At 37.5% G+C, this 20,358-nt stretch overlaps 1 protein-coding gene across 3 annotated transcripts in view; it reads left to right on the top strand.

Moving 5' to 3' along the window:
• tmem163a (transmembrane protein 163a) overlaps positions 1 to 16,825 on the top strand; it is a 30,320-nt gene extending 13,495 nt beyond the window's left edge. Inside the window, exons 3-9 of one of the 3 annotated variants that reach the window (XR_013787106.1) lie at positions 7,424 to 7,467; positions 7,660 to 7,751; positions 8,816 to 8,912; positions 12,620 to 12,731; positions 13,415 to 13,556; positions 13,723 to 14,088; positions 14,160 to 16,825. Coding sequence is in view for 2 of the 3 variants with exons in the window: in XM_079463696.1 (XP_079319822.1) it covers positions 7,424 to 7,467; positions 7,660 to 7,751; positions 8,816 to 8,912; positions 12,620 to 12,731; positions 13,415 to 13,556; positions 13,723 to 13,783 (548 nt within the window). In the remaining variant the exon portion in view is untranslated. Of the gene's footprint in view, positions 1 to 7,423; positions 7,468 to 7,659; positions 7,752 to 8,815; positions 8,913 to 12,619; positions 12,732 to 13,414; positions 13,557 to 13,722 lie in introns of all 3 variants that reach the window. The other 2 variants (XM_079463696.1, XM_079463697.1) reach the window with 2 other exon arrangements.
• Positions 16,826 to 20,358: the final 3,533 nt, after the last annotated feature.

The raw sequence follows: 20,358 nt of genomic DNA, 5'->3' as shown, positions 1-20,358 counted from the left end.
ATTCTAATACAGTAAGCACAGGAGACACTAATTTTGTCGTCATGCTTTAAACAATAGTAAATCTTTCTCAGAGTATGTTTATTCCTATTTCTTCCTTAAGTCAATTACGGTGTAGACTCATATCTTACAATCTTTGCTGCAAGAAAGCAATTGGACAAATCCACTCTCCTTCCTGAGGAAAAGATACAGTCCACTGAACAGGCATGGACTTTTTTTCAGGGCAAAACTAATTGTATCCTTTTGACTCTCATTGTTCCTTCTTATACAGAGCTTTCAGTTGTACCAATATATATTTCTGGCTTGATATTCTTCTTGTTAAATAAAAAACTGTCTTATTTATTCACCCTCAGATTGTTCCAAATCTGTAAAAGATATTTGGAAGAATGCTAGAAACCAAACAGTTCTTGGCAACCATTGACAGAGCAAAGAAACTTGAGGGTGAGGGTGAATTGTTCTCCAGAACAGAGGTACAGTATGGGCTAGTTGCAGGAAGCCGTCATATTAGATTTCTGATCAGTGAGTGTGGGCAGGCTTATATCCGGTTGTGTAACACTGTATGGGAAAAGGATTTTCGGGCCAGCAAATAAGGGCGTTTTTTAAATAAAAATAAGAAACTGATATATCAGTAATATAAAAGTAAAAAGACTTTCATTCTCTCCCCGTTTATTCTTTAGTCCATGCTCATGTGGTTAACCAAACTCTGTATATACAGCATGTATACAAACGCCAGTCTGTGTATTGCGGAGAATATGGATATGGGGAGAAACGCGGGGAGCTGCACGGACTGGTATAAAACATCATCAGCCTTTTTTGCTATGATATCGCTAATCGGAAACCAAAAATGGTGGCTTTGTGCAGCTAGCTCATAGAAATCACCTAGTGGGTTGCTGCTGTCCATGGTACTGAATTATTACCGGCCAAAGCACTTTACAAAGCTCAGGTTGATGTTGAGGGATGTTTGTGTGTGTGTCTGTAAATGCTGTAAGTAGTGAACTATATACAAATGAATAAAAATCAAGACCAGTACATTGCAGTCTATTTCACCGGATTGCTTACATTGTCAACAGCTGCCGCTCTGATTGTCTCTCTTCATGGACATCAGGCATATATGTACTGCTCAAAGACACAAGCTAAGATTTTCAGGGAGAAAATGCATCAAAATGTGTCCATAATCAATCAAACCATTTCGGGGGAAAGTTCACCCAAAAATGTCTTCATTTATTCACCCTCAAGTTGTTTACATTTTTATACATTTCTTTGTTCTGTTGAACACAGTTTTGGGAAACTACTGACTACCGTAGTATTTTTGTTTCCTACTATAGTAGTCAATAGCGCCTGGGAACTGTTTTAGTGTAAATACAATTGAAGCCATGAACTTGATTATTTTTGTTAATGTATTTAGTAATCTGTGTTGTGGGTTATATGTAAACCTCTATTCTCTGAAACAGTGGTTCTCAAACTGTTGGCCCATGATTGACTCAGCGGGCCACAGTTTTGTAGCATTTTTGAGGCACAGCAACACCGCGCCCTGTGTAGACAAGGTGTTAGAGTAATACTGTGTGAAGCCATTAAACAAACAGGTCCTCTCTATTTAAAGATGTTTGTAGAGCATCCTCAAAAAAAATGTGTTTCTGACTTGTAGAGGCTGATCTTTGAACTGCATTTCTTTATATCAAAGAAAATATCAGAAAGCCTTGTATGTGAGTATGTGAGTAGTATGTGAGTCTCTTTGAACTGAATAGGGAATTCTGGGGGTGGAAATACAGGTAAATATGTCTGAGAATTTCCATAGTTAGATAACAGTAAAATGACAGTTATGTAATTCTGCAACACGTGAGGGACATTTGTTAATTGTGCATTTTAGACCCACAAGCTTACATGGATAGTTCACCCACATTTTTTTTTATGATTTCATAATTTACTCACCCTCTTGTCATTTCAAACCTGTGTGACTTTTTATCTGCAGAACAAAAAGAAGATATTCTGAAGAAAGTTGGTAACCGAAGAGCACCTGCACCTATTCACTACTATTGTATAGACACAAAACCAATTGGTCAATGTCAATGGATGCCGGTTACCAACATTCTAATATCTTCTTTTGTGTTCTGCTGTAAACAGAAAGTCACACTTGGTTTGGAATGACAAAAGGGTGAGTAAATGATAACAGAATTTCATTTTTGGGTGAACTATCACTTTAAATTCTGCTGATAAGAGATTTAAACAATATTTTGATAGTTTTCTTTGACTGATCTTCATTTTGTCCCAATGAATGTTCACCATTCATGCAGTGACATCGATTCGTCTTTTCACTTCTTCAGAATCATCAAGTTGTGCAGTCTGTCAAAAAGTTTACATGTGAGTGAACTTTGATCAAGTGTTTTTGAAGGCCTGCCAACCCTGTCATGTGCTTCACACACACCACATAACATCTAAATCCCTCTAAACACACACACACACACACACACACACACACACACACACAAACAGTTAGACTGCAACGAAAAACCCTGTCATACTGGCACACACCGTTGCGTATATCAGTGTAAATGTGGTAACATTTTGCTGAAGAAAGCAGGTGCAGTGCACTTCCTGTTAACAGAACAACAGCAGCCATATGTGCTCGACCGGCCATGTTGGTTGGGAGTCTCTGGTCTCAGGGCGCTCCTGGAAGCTGAGCTCAGACGTGAGCTGCATGCTTTGTGAGTGTGACCTCAATAAATCAACCTAGATTAGAGCTCTGGAACCTGAATTCCACTGAGACGCTGAGGGTGTGGAGGTGGGCAGGTCGTGTGGATGGAGCATGTCGGCCCCCCTCGAAGGAATTCCTGAAATCTGTGAATAATGCTGTGAGACTTAGTTCACCCAAAAATGAAAATTCTGTCATCATATATTCACTCTTAAGTTGTTCAAAACCTGTATGTGACTTTTAACGTCTGCGGAACAAAACAGAAGATATGTTGAGAAATGTCTCTGTTTTTTTCCATAGAATGGAAGTCAATAGGGACCAATTTTGTTTGGTTACCAACATTCTTTAAAATATCTTCTTTTGTGTTCTGCAGAAGAAAAAAGGTAATACAGGTTTGGAGTGATGATCATCATTTTTGGGTGAACTATCCCTTTAATATTTGTTATGAGAAGGATTTTGCTCTAACCTGAAAAACTTTAAATGAATAGTTCAACTAAAAATGAAAATTCTGTCATCATTTACTCATTACTCATTTCAAACCTGCATCTTTCTTGTTGTTAACCGAACAGCGCCGGGACCCATTCGCTTTTAATGTATGGACACAAAACCAATGCAAGTGAATGGGCGCAATCGCTGTTCTGTGTTGCACTGTTGAAATGACAAGAGGGTGAGTAACTGATGACAACATTTTCATTTTTTGGGGGAAATATCCCTTCAAATCATGTGCAAACTAATTTATGTTATTATTTATGTATGTACACTTTCATTTTCTTTAATTGCATAAGATATGATGTCAGAAAATGAAAGGATATGCATACAATATATCGCTGCTGTCTTTCTGAAACCTTCTCCATATTTTGAAAAACAAAATCCATAAATCACTATTTTTAATCACCCTTTATGTCTGTCACTGGGTTTTGCATTTATCCAATAAAAAGTATTAAAAATAGTTTGAGAAAAACACAGCATTTAATCATTTAAATAGCACAGTGTTGGACATCAGAGTTTTCGGAAGGACAGCGACGATATATGAATATACTGTAGGCTATGCATTTAATGAAGACTTAAATTTTACATTGTCTAGTTGAAATAAAGAGCAAATAAAAGCAGATTGTTGTTATACATTACGTTTGCAAAGGACATGAAACATAGGGAATCTTTTGTGTGTGAATGTGCAAGGCAGCTAATTTTCGAGTCTTGTGTGTAAATTCCTGTGTGGATAAGCACGTCAACCGCTTTCTTTCTCCAGCACTGCACACTAATCTGATTACACACACACACGGTCAATAAGTCACTGGTTCACTACATTTTCGGTTTATTTGCCTCTATTATACACCATTTAAATACCTCCTTTGTCTTTCTTGACTGGGCAGGGGCCGGAACAACCAGCTCTCATTGATCTGAACTGACAAAAGATCTTACCAGTATTTACCTGTACTATTGAAACCAGTAGTGGTGTGATTTACATCCTACTGTGTGGATGTTCTCAAGGGCACCTATATCTTTCTGGATTGTCTAGGTGCTGCTGTGAGTTATTTGGAAATGCTGTATTCCTCTGGGAGTCAATTAGTAATGTAAAATATAGTTCTCTTTCGATTAAAATAAGGTTGGGGTCTCTGCAGTTCATCAGTAAGAATGGAAGTATATTTTTGGCGTGAAAGAGTTTTTTAGAAATCAAGTTCAAGTCACAGTCTTTGTGATTTTTTATTAATCTCGTCCCACCCACAGAGCAAATTACATTAACGCCCTTGTAGGGGGCCGCATATGATGCTCATATTTCACATGAAACCTGAGCCCCTGCATTTTCTCGAATCGAATCTCCCAAATTTGACGTCAGCATTGGTTACCCGCGCTGGGAGTGAGAGTGCTGAAAAGTCCACTCTGCATGTGGTAAATGGGCCAGCGCTGTAGATTGTGAATTATTAAAGACAATGTAATGCAGCAGAACTAAAGACATCATTGTTGTGGTAGTCCGTGTTCCCTAATGTTGCTGCTGTGTGGGATTGAGAAATTAGCATTCGGTTTGCATCGCAGTTGTCAATTTCATTTTTTTCCACCACAAACAAACACAAAATTTGATTCGTTCTTCTAAGGTAAATGTTAATTATTCAACCTGTGGTGTATTAAGTCTCAGCTTCACTATCCTGGCTCAGATATTAAGAATGCTTCAAATAATGATATTGCGATGAGCCTATTGACTTTTTTAAAGCATCACTTGCTGTGCCGCTGCTAGCATTGATTGCAACTAGATTGCATCAACACCAGAATCTTTAAACACCGGGTGAGTTTGAAATATATTTACATTTCAGATTATTTCCTTTCAAAATAAAATGCACAATCAGTCATTAAAAATGAATCATGACATTACACAACACGAAGTGAAAAAAGAGAAGCTTTGACAAGGTGATCATTCAAAACAAGCAAACAATTCTGACCTCTCCTCAAAATCAAATTATTAGGAAACAGTCCGGAAATCCGAATTTTAATTTCACTGTCGTCTCTGCCCACCATTGAAATTCATATCACACACAGTCTTACTAGAGAGCGACAACCTCAGTCAGCTCAGCTCCTCTGAGACGGGGATTAGAATGCTGAAAACACGAGCGGTGGCCATTATCAGTCCAAAGCTCAGGGAGGGAGAGGGTTTCTCCCATTATTTCTAATTCTTTACAGAGAGACTCTCAGTGTGAAGAGGATTTTAAAATGGGAGTTCCATTCTGTAGTGCTCAAATGGGCCTTTTTTGTGCTATTAAATTCTAATTTACTAGTTTCCTGGTTAAATGTAGAAATGGTAGAAACGACAGATGTTATCTATTAAAACTCAGTGCACGCTCACTGAACAAAGCACGTAGACCATTCACCTGAGACCCACCACCTGAGAAACTGAATGCGAAATGCTGTAGTGGTGAATCAGAAAAGATGTGCCAACCATGTCTTTGCATACATTAAACATGGCAACACACACACATGCAGAAAATGAAAAACAGAAAAGATCAAACGGAGGAATTATTAGTGTTAATAATAAAATGTTTATTCACAAATCATTATAAAAACCATAAGAATAATCTTAATCATCTGTTTATCATCTCTTAATCATCTCTTTCTCTCGTTCTTGGCCTGTCATGTCTTGTTAGCAAACAAGCAACAAAGAGTTTTGTCTCATAAAATGCAAACACAAACAGTTCCATGTCTCTGTTGCGGTTTTCTCAGTTGTAACTAGGAAATTTTAAATATGCAAGTCAGGGCTGTCCAATGTCAAATTTCCACTACAGTCTTAATAAGATATCAATAAAATGCGGGTGTTTTTCAAACTTATGGTCAGGCAAAACACAGATAGACACAATCTTGGTTAAAATTAACCTGTGCTTGGTTTACTTTAGTTGGGTCAATTATGGATATGGTTAATTTGAACCAGCAGTTGGGTTTGTATGTATTTTACCCAACCAGGGGTTGAAACAACACAGCACATCAGCAGAAAATGAAAATCATTTATATCTAAATACATTGAGATCATTTACTATCTTATACTGTTGAAAGTATGATTTTCTTTTCTCAGTACACAAAACAATGGCCACTGACAGACTTGGTCACTATTTACTTTCATGTATTGAAGAGCTCTAAACAGAACCCTGACCAGTTATGTCATGAGCCTGTATTGCATCATACATCTTTCAATCATTTCCTATTGAACACAAAAACTTGTTCTTTCCTTACAAAAATCCAGCTCAAAATAGTTGCTTTTCGTTCAAGGCCAGTGGTAAATATCATGCAGTGTCTAGCCCTTCTGTTGCTATGACACATGGTGGTTGAGTCTGTCTTTAAAGTTAGAGATCAATAGAACGGTGAGTGTACTCGACCCGACAAGGGGGCAGCAAATGGAGCTCATGAAATGCAGGATCACGTCTTGTAAAGTGGAGACCTTTACATCTCTACAGTCAGAAAGCTTTGTTAAACCTGTTCTGTCGGAACAGTGGACAGCCTTTTTCAATTCACTTTTGAATACTAATGGAGGAAAATATTACATTTTAAACCTTGACCGGTGATTCCACAAGTTTGGGCTATAATATACTAGACTTTGAAAATCCCCAATATCAACTTTTTTTTAAAAGCATTGTGTGTTGCCCTTCATTGACTGTTTCTGATTAAAATTGTCCGTAAAATGTTTAGAAGTTATTAAACAGCCTTCCCATCGTTAACTTGTATTATAAACATTTAATAATGATGAAACATGCTGTTCAAGTTTTAAAATGATTCCTGTTTCTACACATGGCTTTATATGCTGTGTTTATTGTTAGGTTTAGGGGCCAAATGTGAAATCCTCTTTTGCTTTGGATAAAGGCAAATACAATGTAAATGTTGTAAGATGTGTTTTTGTGAAAGAAATGAGCACTTTCGTATCACTTACAAAGATGTGATGGCACCATGGTTCTTTTGACTGTAAAATATGTTGTTTTGTAATCTAAAATGATTATTATGTATATCAAAAATATCATAAATATGACTCAACCGTACTACATTTTGTTACACCAACAAAACATTTTTTATTTATTAGATCAAATTGAAATAGACCCATATGGTAAAACATTCTCATTATATTTTCGAAGTGAAAAGAAGGTGTTTTACATTAGTCAAAGCTATACAGCACCGCTCCGCGCTGTCTCTGTGCCTTGTGGTTAAATATATAAATATAGCTGCATCTTGTCCGCTTACTCTTCTCTGTTGTTTTGTTTCCCCCAGCTGTATCGTTCATGAGACACAGTGCATCAGCTTTTGGATTTGCTGTAAGTCGAAACAAAAGATGAACCGCTGCATACAGTATAAGAACATTCACTATTATTATTATTATTATTATTGTATTTTTATATCTTGTATCCTGTGATGGTTTAGTTTTCCTTTAGGCAATCATGAGAATCATTCAACAGTTATGATAATCATCCTTTCTGCAGCTCTAATGAATCACTAATGTTTTGCAGTTTGATGCGACCCTAGATGTTCTATCCTCCATTATAGTGCTGTGGCGCTATAGCAACGCTGCAGCAGTGCACTCTGCCCACAGAGAATACATGTAAGTAAACAAAACACAAAACTGCTACATGTAGGACACAACACATTAAAGAAAATCGACAGTCGATCACTGATAAATAATGTCAAGAGGCTTATAATATTTTGATGTATGAATAGAATTTAGTAAATACGATTATTAATAGAACAATTAATTATGAGGCAACAATTTTAACCGTGAAGACTTTTCTTGGAAACATTATTCTAGTTATCAATGAATTCTTCTATATTTTCTACTTAGGATATAACTCCTCCATGACTCTCTGCTTAAATATATTTATGTATAAAAGGTCTGTCATTTGTCACTCCTAGCTGGCTACTAATCTTAGCATTGTGGTGGAAACTCCTTCGGCTAAATTCTGCCAGAAATACAGTAAAACATTTGTGATTTTGAAGATGCTTGTGTCATTTATCAATTTTATTGAGTGATCAAATATCAGCCTTATTTCTGGCTTTCACCTTGGCTGTCTCAATTCAAAAGGCAACCTTGATAAAGGCCTCCGCGGCTGGTTTCATCCTCTGTCTGTGAGGGGCTTGTGAATCTCATTTCTCGCGTCGATGTGTCAGAAAGGAAGATTTATTGAGCAATACTGAAGATGAAGAAGCAAAGGTCTCTGTAGGTCTACAAGCGGTCGCTGGTCATGCATGGGGGAATATAAACAAGGCGTTTGTAAATCAATTTAGTTGACGGTGTTCAGTGTTTGTCTGATCTTTACAAAGCAGGTAGAATGTTTAATACATCATTTTTAAAAAGCATTGTGCTTGGTGGTAATATATGTTTTAAGAGTTTGGATTTTAAATGAAATAAATAAAATAAAAATATGAAGAAAAAATGTGTGTAATATGTTAAAATGTTTTTATTGTGTTTAATAGTGTTAGTTAGCTGTATTATTTATGTTATTATGGTTTATGGCAAATCAGACCAATTTCAGTTTGATTGCTATTAATTGGTATGTACAATAAAAAAAATATTAAAAACAGAGTTAACTCATTTTGAAACCAAACTCATCTTTTAGACCTTTAGTTATGCTGTTCATCTTTATCAACATGAGCTTTTCTCATTCACAGAGCCTGTGTGATCCTCGGAGTGATTTTCATCTTGTCCTCTTTGTGTATTTTGGGGAAGGCCATCCATGATCTTGCTACCGAGCTTCTACCTGAAGTGGTGAGTTGGTCAAAATGGGTGTAATATGTAAAGGTAAAGCAATAATTCAATTGAGATGTATACAAAGATATGAACCTTCCAGTAGCGGTTTCTAGTTGGTAGATGCAAGTCATTCAGTACATTGGACCCAGTCATGTAATCTAAGTATACCCACTCGAAAAAATCAAGGATTTCAGTATACCCACTTAAAAAAGCGTGAAGATACGTAACAACATCATTTTGCGACGCCCTGACTTTTGGACCATCGCAATCGAGTGATACCAAACAAAACAAGATCATGAAAGGCAAGCACTTAAAATATTTCAGTGTTTTCCCAGCCCATGAAGCTACTGCTGCTTAGGGTGACGCTGCAGCAGGTGTTACAGAAAATGAACATGACGAGACACATGCAACACTATATGCGGGGTCTCCCTCCATCACGATAGCATCCCGGGGTCGCAATCGCGTACTCTGTTCGCCGGTGTATTACTTTCTGCCGATAATTCACCCGACTTTTAAAACCACTGCCTATTCTTTAATAAAATGAAGTATAATATAGCCAGTTAAAAAACAAATACGTGTAGTATTTAAAACCCACTAGTCACTAGATGTGGATTTTCCACCATTCATAGCAAACGGTAATGTATTTAATCATTATCTCAATAATTATTGCAAAAACTGGATGCTCTTCAATGAGCTGTTGCAGCTTTATTTCAGAGGTTGTGATGGTATTAAAATGTAATCTCCGTTTATTTTCATCTGTTTAACACTGCTGATAAATTCCTGTGCGCTGATGTTTACTGATCTTTTTTCTGTCTATGGCAAAACATACACTCACCTTAAAGATTATTAGGAACACCATACGTATACTGTGTTTGACCCCCTTTCGTCTTCAGAACTGCCTTAATTCTACGTGGCATTGATTCAACAAGGTGCCGAAAGCATTCTTTAGAAATGTGGCCCATATTGATAGGATAGCATCTTGCAGTTGATGGAGATTTGTGGGATGCACATCCAGGGCACGAAGCTCCCGTTCCACCACATCCCAAAGATGCTCTATTGGGTTGAGATCTGGTGACTGTGGGGGCCATTTTAGTAGAGTGAACTCATTGTCATGTTCAAGAAACCAATTTGAAATGATTCGAGCTTTGTGACATGGTGCATTATCCTGCTGGAAGTAGCCATTAGAGGATGGATACATGGTGGTCATAAAGGGATGGACATGGTCAGAAACAATGCTCAGGTAGGCCGTGGCATTTAAACGATGCCCAATTGGCACGAAAGTGTGCCAAGAAAACATCCCCCACACCATTACACCACCACCACCAGCATGCACAGTGGTAACAAGGCATGATGGATCCAACAATTCTGAGTCTACCATCTGAATGTCTCAACAGAAATCGAGACCAGGCAACTTTTGCCAGTCTTCAACTGTCCATTTTTGGGTGAGCTCGTGCAAATTGTTGCCACTTTTTCCTATTTGTAGTGGAAATGAGTGGTACCCGGTGGGGTCTTCTGCTGTTGTAGCCCATCCGCCTCAAGGTTGTGCTTGTTCTGGCTTCTGCATACCTTGGTTGTAACAAGTGGATATTTCAGTCGAAGGCATTTTCGCCCACAGGACTGCCGCATACTGGATGTTTTTCCCTTCTTTGTAAACCCTACAAATGGTTTTGCGTGAAAATCCCAGTCTGAAATACTCAGACCGGCCCGTCTGGCACCAACAACCATGCCATGCTCAAAATTGCTTAAATCACCTTTCTTTCCCATTCTGACATTCAGTTTGGAGTTCAGGAGATTGTCTTGACCAGGACCAAACCCCTAAATGCATTGAAGCAACTGCCATGTGATTGGTTGATTAGATAATTGCTTTAATGAGAAATTGAACAGGTGTTCCTAATAATCCTTTATGTGAGTGTACATCCCTCTGTATTTGTCCTTGTATTTTTACAACACTTTCACCTTTTTTGTTGAGAAGCAGAGCCGAGTTAAATATGAACTCTTCTTCCATACAGATGACTCATCCTATTAATAATGTGGTGGTTTGATGATTGAAAAGTCGACTCAGACTTTTTTGATAAATAGATTCTTTTATATTTTACCTCAAGCTCATTTTGTGTGCCGTAAGCGCTAATGAAACCCCACTGGAGTTGATTTAATGATGGATTTGTGCTGGCCGTAAGCCCTCTATTTCATCCATCCTGCCCTGTTGCTCTTGGATATATGATTCAGAAATGGGCTTCCGGCATCTTTAATAGTCTTTTTTTTTCATTCAGTTCTCCTCCAGTTCTCATTCATTACTCCTTTAATTTAATCACCTGGCTCTCCATGACAGCACCTTTCACTGAAGACACACTAAATCTCTGACATGTCTTTATTGAATAGCTGTATGATCCAACTCCACTAAATTGGCAGTCTCAGCTGGCCGGTGTACAGCTTAAGAGATGAATGTCTGAACTTAAACACGTTGCTTGTCTGTCAGCTGTTAGTCAGAGATGAAGGTCTCTGAACAGACTTGCCGATTAGAAATATTGGAGAAGTTGTTCTGGATATGTGTAGGTGGAGCGCAAGACACTTTTACACTGGAGAGAAGACAGAAAAGCAGGAGAGTCAAAACCAACTTTAATTGATGAGTTTGAAAAGGTTCTGAACTAATTCATAATGACTTTAGGTTTTTACATTTAGTTTTTCTTTGGTATTTTCTTTCATATAGTTCCTCCATTGACATTCAGGGTATCTATAGCAACAATAAATATTAAGAGATCACTCCAGATTTGCCTTTAATTAGTATTTCTGCCAGAAAGACTCAGGAGGCAAGATGACGTTGCAATGATATTTACTTAACAGCTGACCAGCTAATGAAAGCAAAAGATAATATGATAAAGTTCTCGAATCCAGAGGGATGCAATTACTGCCTGAAGATGAAGGGAGGGGCGGAGTCTACCTCCTGGGATGCATGGACAGGGTGCGATCTTATGGTGGTGGGGAGGGGGGCTGGGTGAACATCGGCCTCAGTATCTGTGAAAGCACATGTTGAGTAAGTACGGATCTTACAAGTGTTGGATGATGATAGACTAGAACTACAAGTAATGAGTAACGTAGCATTAGAGTCTTCCTGGCAGAAATTGCGCTAAAGCTTTCATTTCTAAATGTATTATTCCATAAATTCTGCCGAGTTTCATCGGAAACAAACCTCGGGATTGACATAAAGTCACCCAACAGCAATGTGAAAGACTGAGAGAACACAAAGACCCATAAAAGTTAATGAAAATGGGGTATTATCCAATATATAATTATTGTTTAACTGATCCAAATCACATATAAAAACATTAGTAATGTGTTGTTTAATCATGAAAATAACCTTTTTTCGGACCTTCTCACAAGAAACATGAAGACTGTTGTCTGTCATTTTCCTAAATACATGAACAAATTTCGATGTTGTATTGCTTAAACTTGTTTTCTTTGCAGTGTATGAGGTCTTAAAAATACACAGCTTTTCTTTGCCGTGTATGAGGTCTAAAAAATAACGTATTTTCAGTTTTTTTGACCTGCTTTTCCAGTTTTCATTTTCTGCTAATAAATGCAAATAGAAACAATATTTTCATTTTAAATTTGGGAAAAAAATTGTTTTTACGAAATGATAAATATACCAATATACATATGTGTATGATTCTTGAAACTAATTTTTATAGTGATCGCTTTCTATTTTCTTTTGTCCGTCTCTCTGTCAGGATGACTTCCTGTTTAGTGTTTCCATTGTCAGTGGCATCACATGTGTTATTCTGGCTGTTGTTAAATTCATGCTGGGGAGGATTTTAACCAGCAGAGCTCTTGTTACTGATGGTATGACACACACACACACACACACACAAAGAGAAGTCTTATGATCAGCACATCATGTCACTATGTTACAATTTTTTATTTCAGATTATTAGCTAAGAGCCTCCAGATGTCACAAACCTCAGTACACAAACACACCACATTAGGAGCCTAGTACCTCAATCTCAGACGCACTTAGTCTATTATATACTTGACTACCAAGTTTAATTTGTGAGACATGTTTCTGTGTTATTCAACATTACGGCTTCTATCAAATGGGTTGTAGGGAAAATGTAAATATCTCATCTGAGAGGTAAAAACACATCTGAATAAATGACTGCAAATCTTACCATTCCTGTTTATACCTGCTGTACATCAAGTGGTCAGCAGAGGGAGATTTCCGCTCACGCCTTCTTCACATGCGTTTTAAAAGTGTCTCCTGTGACCACATGTGATTGGAACGAGAAAAAGAGAAAGACATCATGTTTTCCAAATCATTTCCAAATCATTTTTGATAATGAAAGTTAATAATAAAGTCTAGAAGTATATAATTATCAGATGCGGATGATTATTGTGCATTAAGTTTGCTTATTTGTTGCTTCTTATACTCTCAGGTCTATAATTTAGAAAGTTTGGTTTTTAGACTTGACTCAGAACTTTAGATTTGATATAACAGAGAATCTAATTATGTTTATTTTTCTCTGAAGGCTTTAATTCTATGGTCGGAGGCATCATGGGCTTTTCCATCCTTATTAGCGCCGAGGTGTTTAAACATCACCCAAATGTTTGGTATCTGGATGGAACCATCGGTGTCCTGATTGGACTCATTATTCTAGCTTATGGGATCAAGTAGGTGTATTTAATGTGATCATCTTTTTGCACACAGAATATAATGAGGCTTTTAACTTCTCTTTTAAGGAAGCGTCTCTTTTAAAAATGTTTTTTTTAGTCAAAGAGCATTTCTCATTCTCTCTTTAATGTGTTTCTCATTCTCATCTCTTTGTTATTTCTACAGGCTGTTGGTTGACATGGTACCACAAATGAGACAAACTCAAAACTATGAGCGCTTCGAGTAATGTCGGGTCAGAGGAAAAAGGCAACACTTTGGATCCATCCATCCATGCTGCGGCCTCCACTTCCATCTGCTCCTGCCCTGCCTATATAATCACACCCAAATACTGTACATCCAGGAATAATGTCTGCTGGCAGCCAATTCAAAATCATCACACCCACCACCTTCTGATATCCTCTTTCACACGGCACAACATCTTGTGGGTGAGAGGAATCAACATGAATACAGAGTTGGAGGGACCATCAGTGTTAGTCCAGACACCTTCTCCTGGATGGCAGCTCTGGTTTCAAAGAGAGATCGGCATTTAAAGTGTCATTTTGCTACAGCCTTGAAATCACATGATGTTAATTACTATTTAGATTTTAATTTATGGAGTAAAGGCTGGTCACTGCAATGACGAATCATATGAATGTGCATCACCGCTTATAATTCACTTTTGGTGGTCAAACTAATATCTTTCTGTTAACAGCCCCCCCCAGAATAGGTATAATATACACACTATGTAAGGTATGTTTATATTTTCTGTAAAATATTGTATTTAACCAAACAGAGATCTGCACTTCCAGTTTAATACTCCTTTTAATTAAGAAAGTACATAAAAGGTAGACACAAATATACGTTCAAGACTTCTCACAGACACAGTTCGGGTTGTGTGTGTTGATAGTGGAAGAGAATAACCAGCACAATCCTTTTCAACATGAGCCAGGGATATTACTAGTTTGACAATGATCGTGGCTGTTTTTGGAGACCACAATCAATACAACAACAAAAATGGCTAAATTTGCTATGATGAACCAGTGATTTACTTGGCATGCACTGCTATGCCAGTTGAATTCATTGATTTTTTCAGATATTCTTTAGTGCCAAGTTACAGACAGCCTGAAGTATCATCGGATGTACCAATCACTAGTACAGGATCTAGCAGACAGAGAAAGAATGACTGGTGTACTATATTGGGCTTGTGAAGAGGACAATAATGTAGAACAAATCATTGTGAATATGAAGCACATTTTAGTATCTCGATGTTCAACAGTACTAGTGCGAAATATACAATAAACATTTGTCTCATAATTTGTTTAGTCACAGAGATTGAAGCGTAAACCCAAATGTTGTCATAAGCATTTGTGATCGACATAGCACAACAGCGTATGTAAATTGAATTGATAGCTTTATTTATTTTACATGGAACCTGTTACATGGGTTGTTTACTAAGTGCAGAAATAATATTTGAATCTAATGGTTTGGAACAATATACAGTTTGTCACTGATTATTCTGTTCTGAAAAGCACAGTACATTCATTTTTGTTACAGTTAAAAATATCTTGATGTGCTGATGAAAGCAACTGAGCATCTGTGGGAAATTTCTGTAGTGTAGAGAATGTCAGAAATATATCAAAAACAATGTTTTTTCCTTTTTAAAATAACATTTGAACTAACTTTTAAACAAACATGTTTGGCTCAAGTTTTGTCTGTCTCATATTTTGGGACTGCAGTGTAACTGAATGTAAATGACTGTGATGAAATCACAGCTCACCTCCTGCAAACTGATGTATCACGCCAATATAAACAGACAATCATGAGCCGAAAAATAACTGCAGCAAAGCCTCCCAAAGCCTCATGTTTACTGCTGAATGTGATCTCATCTGAAGAGGGAATCTTCACATCAGAATATTAATTATATTATATTTGTCGTGTTTTCATCATCAGGACAAAGTTCTTGGTTTTCATTTAGACTATTTAATATCGTATCGTATATGTTTTCAGGTGATACCATTGGTACATTTGTGGTTTACTGCAATGTCCGTTCTATTTATGTATCAATTGACCACTTGAATATTATTCAAATTCAGTGTTTCATAATCCTGTAGAGTGCTGTATTGACTTAGACTATGTATGTGTATAGCTGTAACTGATATGTCGATGTGCCCGATGCTGTATTATGTTTACATCATTTGGTATTAAGTACTAATAATACAGTAATATTCAGATGTCAGGTCACAACTGCCAGGTGTGGCAGGCTGTTTGTTATTGCTCATTTGCATTTCTGATCCCATGTTTTCATAATGTGCTGCTTTGTAAATATGTACGCATGTGTTACTGTGGGTCCTTATGTACCATCAACTGACATGTTGGAGAATGGTGCTATGGTCTATAGACTTAGAGGCTATAGTTGCTTTTGCATTACAATAAATAACGTCAGGGTCACACAATGGGTAATATTGCAACATTGGCTTATTTGTTACTATTGTAAAAATCACAGATCTGTCTAGATTCCAAAGATGAAACTTTTAAACTACTAAGTACAAGACCCTGATTTAGCTGTTCAGACATGAAAACATGTCTGTACTAACGCTGTACTGTAGTCTTAGCGTTTACGTAAGCAATACTCACTGCTATGCTTTGCATGTGATGAAAACCCGTACTCAAAAATGATGCCCAAACACATGCTGACACACGAGCACACGCATGCATAAGCAAATGCAGACATAACAATATTTTGAATGTCACATCGTGTCTGGCACATAACCGAATGTAAATAAATATTCTGAATGTACATTTATTTCAGTAGTAATACTGATATATATATATTTCTGTAGACAAGTGGAAGATCAATAGCTTAACATTAAAGGTTGTACAAAAAACGATGTGTGTAAATTGTCTGTAGTGTTCCAGCTGTGTATTATATTGTGTAATGCTCAATATAAATATAACTAAGGGTCAAAGGGTCATTGTCGATTTGTAAGCTAAAGGGCAAAAGAAAAACTTATGTTAACTATCTATTCTCTATCTAAACATTTGTTGGATTGTGTAAATGAGGCAAAAACAGATTTATCTTTATTAGAGTGCTGTCCATTTGTTTAGAGCAAGTGTCCTGAACGTATCCGTTCTGGCCACTAGATGGCGGAATGTTAACAAACACACTCGCATTCAATGGGAGTGCTTGTTATTAAAATAAATGTCCATTTACTGACCAAATGAACACAGAACTTTTTCTACGATACAAGCTCTCGAATTAATATTCAATAAAAACATGTATTAAGAAATTATCAAACGTCTTTTCATGTCTTCGCAACAGTTCAAATCTCACTTGTAATAAATAATAGAGGGAAAACAAAACGTAGTTACGCTACTTGTAGTCAAGCACTTGTTTGTTTCACACACATTTTAGTAAGCAAAATGTTTTTAAATGCAACTGTAATACCCCATGCAGTCAATAGGAGGCAGGGAACCAAAGATAAATTTGTGTTTCACACGTGACCTCTGCAAAAAAAACACTCATAACTCATTATTATTTCTCTCACAGATATATCCACAATGGAAAGTCTACATGGTATCAGATGGTAATGCCTATATTATTAATAGAAGCCTACCTTTAAAAACAAAGAGCATTAATATATATCGATGTTTAACCTAATCTGGATGTAGCCTATGCTATAAGATATAGGCTCATTTTGCCATAATTTTACCATCACGTGCTTTAGAAGCGTCTGCTTCACGGTTTGCCACCTTCCACTGTATATCATGCGGGCAAATTTAGCGATATCTAAGAAACACCACTTGTGGAAAGCTGCACCATCTGCCTCCAGCTGACCACGCTTGGATTTCCAAGCACTTCTGCGAGAAACTCAGTGTGAAACTTTGGAGTCAGACTGCTGAATGAACGGATTTCACACTGGAAACAGGCGTAGATCAAACCAAAGCTTGGAGCCATGGTGACAGACGGACCACAGCGGCCAAGTTCTCTTGGGCGATTGGAAGTGATTTTCACAAGGGAGTCTGGCTTTCAAACGCTGCCCTAAAGTCGGAGAGAATGACAGGAATCTCTCGATCCATTCCTCCCCCGCCTCAAGTATAAATCCCTGACTGACGTGCTTTAAATTACTGTTACAGCTGTTCTGTGTTGCTTTTGGACTTGGGGTCTATATATGCAAAATGGTCTTTGACTTATTTAGATTCCGACACTCTCACATGTCAAAGAGACTTAGTTTAGAAACGACGCAATACAACCCTTCTTAAAAAAGAAATCTGTGACTAACATATTCAAACAAAAATGCAAAATGCAAGAACAAGGATGTCGGATGTTGAAACTGTCGTTCGTGACGTCACATGACATACGGTACCCGCCCACGGCTCTGCATGAAGAACAGCGAGTCCTCACGCTTCTCATTACAATTTGTTCCCAGGCCAGTCGGGCTTCTACAGTAACTCAGGACCTGTTCGATTCTTGCCACCCCGCTGAGATGGATGGATGAACTAAAAGCCGAGTTAACGCTTTGTTCAGTGAATGGAGCAACATTCCAGTGATGATGTGAAGCATTCCACAACACAAGATCATATGAGCTACGGCTCACAGCTGCACATCTGACACTTTATCTCCTGTGCCCTTGGCTTGGCATATTTACTCTATGCTCAGAGCCAAAGCCAAGGCGTCCTGACTAAATTAATACTTTTTTACTTATAATGTATTGTTTAGATGTGGTTGATGGGACGGATTGAGCTCATAGGAGCAGACGTAGGGTAACTTTCTTTCTGTCTGACAGATCTATTCATCTCTACTGGGTGAATCATGAATTGCATTCCCAGACAGTCATGGTCAAACGCTTGTTAACCTGAGTCACTCTGATATGCACGGAGAGGGTCAGAAATAATACAACAGGTATCTGGAGTTTTACATGATTCTATAAGAAAACTTAACAGTAATGGTTTCAAGCCTCAATTTGATTGGTTGAGAAGCATTTCTGGGAAGGTCCAGTGTTGAAATTTAGCGGCATCTAGCTGTGGGGTTGCCAATTGCAACCAACGGCTCACTCCCTCTTCCCACTCCCTTTACGAAGCACTACAGTGGCTGACACATGACGAAGATGTCGTCTTGTTTTCGGTTCTTTGCCTCGGGAGATAATGTGTTTCTGTAGAGCAGTTTGTCCTTTTAGGAATACTTTAGAAACAACATGGCGAATTTCATGCAAGGGGAATTGAAGACAAAAGTAAATCACACAAAAATGTATGGTTATGAGAAAAAGCAAAAAAAGCAGGTCCACTCTTAATCCTACCTTTGACAAGCATCGCTGGAGGAAATCCATGATCAATTTAGCTAAATGTAAGATAGTTATAGTTGTGTCGGTATTAACTGAGATTAGCTCATGCTTTGATCAATGCTTAGGGTTCTTTGTTGCCATGTGAGTTATTCAACCAAATGTAGGTCATGGTGTCCATCTTCCACCAAATAAATCACAAGATTAGTTTTGCTCCTTTATCTTGAAGCTCAAATCCTCTGTGCTGTTCTTGAGAGACACCAGACACAAAACTGGATTTGGTCGATTTAAAGGCCTAGACAACCATGATGGAAACTGGTATCTGGCATTACACTCAAATGATCAAGATGTTAAAGTGTACAGTGGGCCAGACAAAAACAAACACCCTCACAAGCCTAACACGTGCATTAACATTTACAAATGTCACTGACTGAATGAGACATCAGGCTTCGCTGCTTATGGAATGTAGGTATCAACCAATAGGGGACTAAAGGGGGAGCAGCTGTTGCTATGACAACAGCCATAAGCTTGCCATATGGAGGGGGAGGGGTAAAACAGGCATCTAATAAATGCCAATCAGACGTGGATGGAGACGTCTGGAGCAACATGTTGGCAGATGGACTCAATTTACCACAGGGCCCATAGACACGCCTGCAAATTTTTCGCCTTGGAAGTTAATGAAAGCTTCTGTGTTGTGAAGCATAATCTGCATGGTGTTGTTTTCCCCGATCTCTGTTCAGTTTGAATGTGGGGAATATCAGCATATCTATCAATGTATGTCCTTTGTCTACATTTAAAACTATAGACCGTTTCATCAGAAGCACACGCTGGCCCAAAGTTAATTTCTGGTCTGTGTTTGGTTACAAAAACCTGTATGTAAATATGTAAATGATGTAAATGAATTAATATGAATATTTTATTGCATATTAATTCAACTAAATTAAAACTACTCAACAGTTATTTATGCTTTGCGGAATTCTAGCGAAAGTTTGGGCCACATGTTGGTTTACGTCGTTGCCGTGGAAAACGACTGTGTAAATCTTATTGATATTAAAAGTGGATATTCTACAATGCAATTAATTTCTTGTTTAGTATTTTTGTCTTGTATTCAAGTATAAATATTTAACATTTCTTAAATCGGTATGCATTTTCTTGTGAAGCAAAATGGCCAAAGATATTAATACTTGCTTTCTTAAAGAAATAAAGAAAATATTTTTAAATAAAGAATGAAGAAAGCAAGCTTATAATTCAAACTATCAACAATATCTGCCAATGGGGTACGGAATATAAAATGAAATCAAGTCATTTATGTTCTTAATTTTTTTACCCCATTGGCATATATTTTTGTACTTTGATTTAAAAAAGTAAAAATGTTATGTCATGAATTATTCACCCTCTAGTTTGTACTCATGAACGCAGAGAAAGATATTTGGAAGAATGCTTGGAAGAAAATAGTCCTTGCACCCCACTGACTGTCATATTAGGGAAAATACTTTATCATATTTTTCTTCTGTTGAAGAAGGTAGGAACGCAAACAGTTGGGCAC

Source organism: Barbatula barbatula (assembly GCF_947034865.1).
Source record: "Barbatula barbatula genome assembly, chromosome: 9".
NCBI lineage: Eukaryota > Metazoa > Chordata > Actinopteri > Cypriniformes > Nemacheilidae > Barbatula > Barbatula barbatula.
This window is presented reverse-complemented; position numbering and strand designations above follow the sequence as displayed.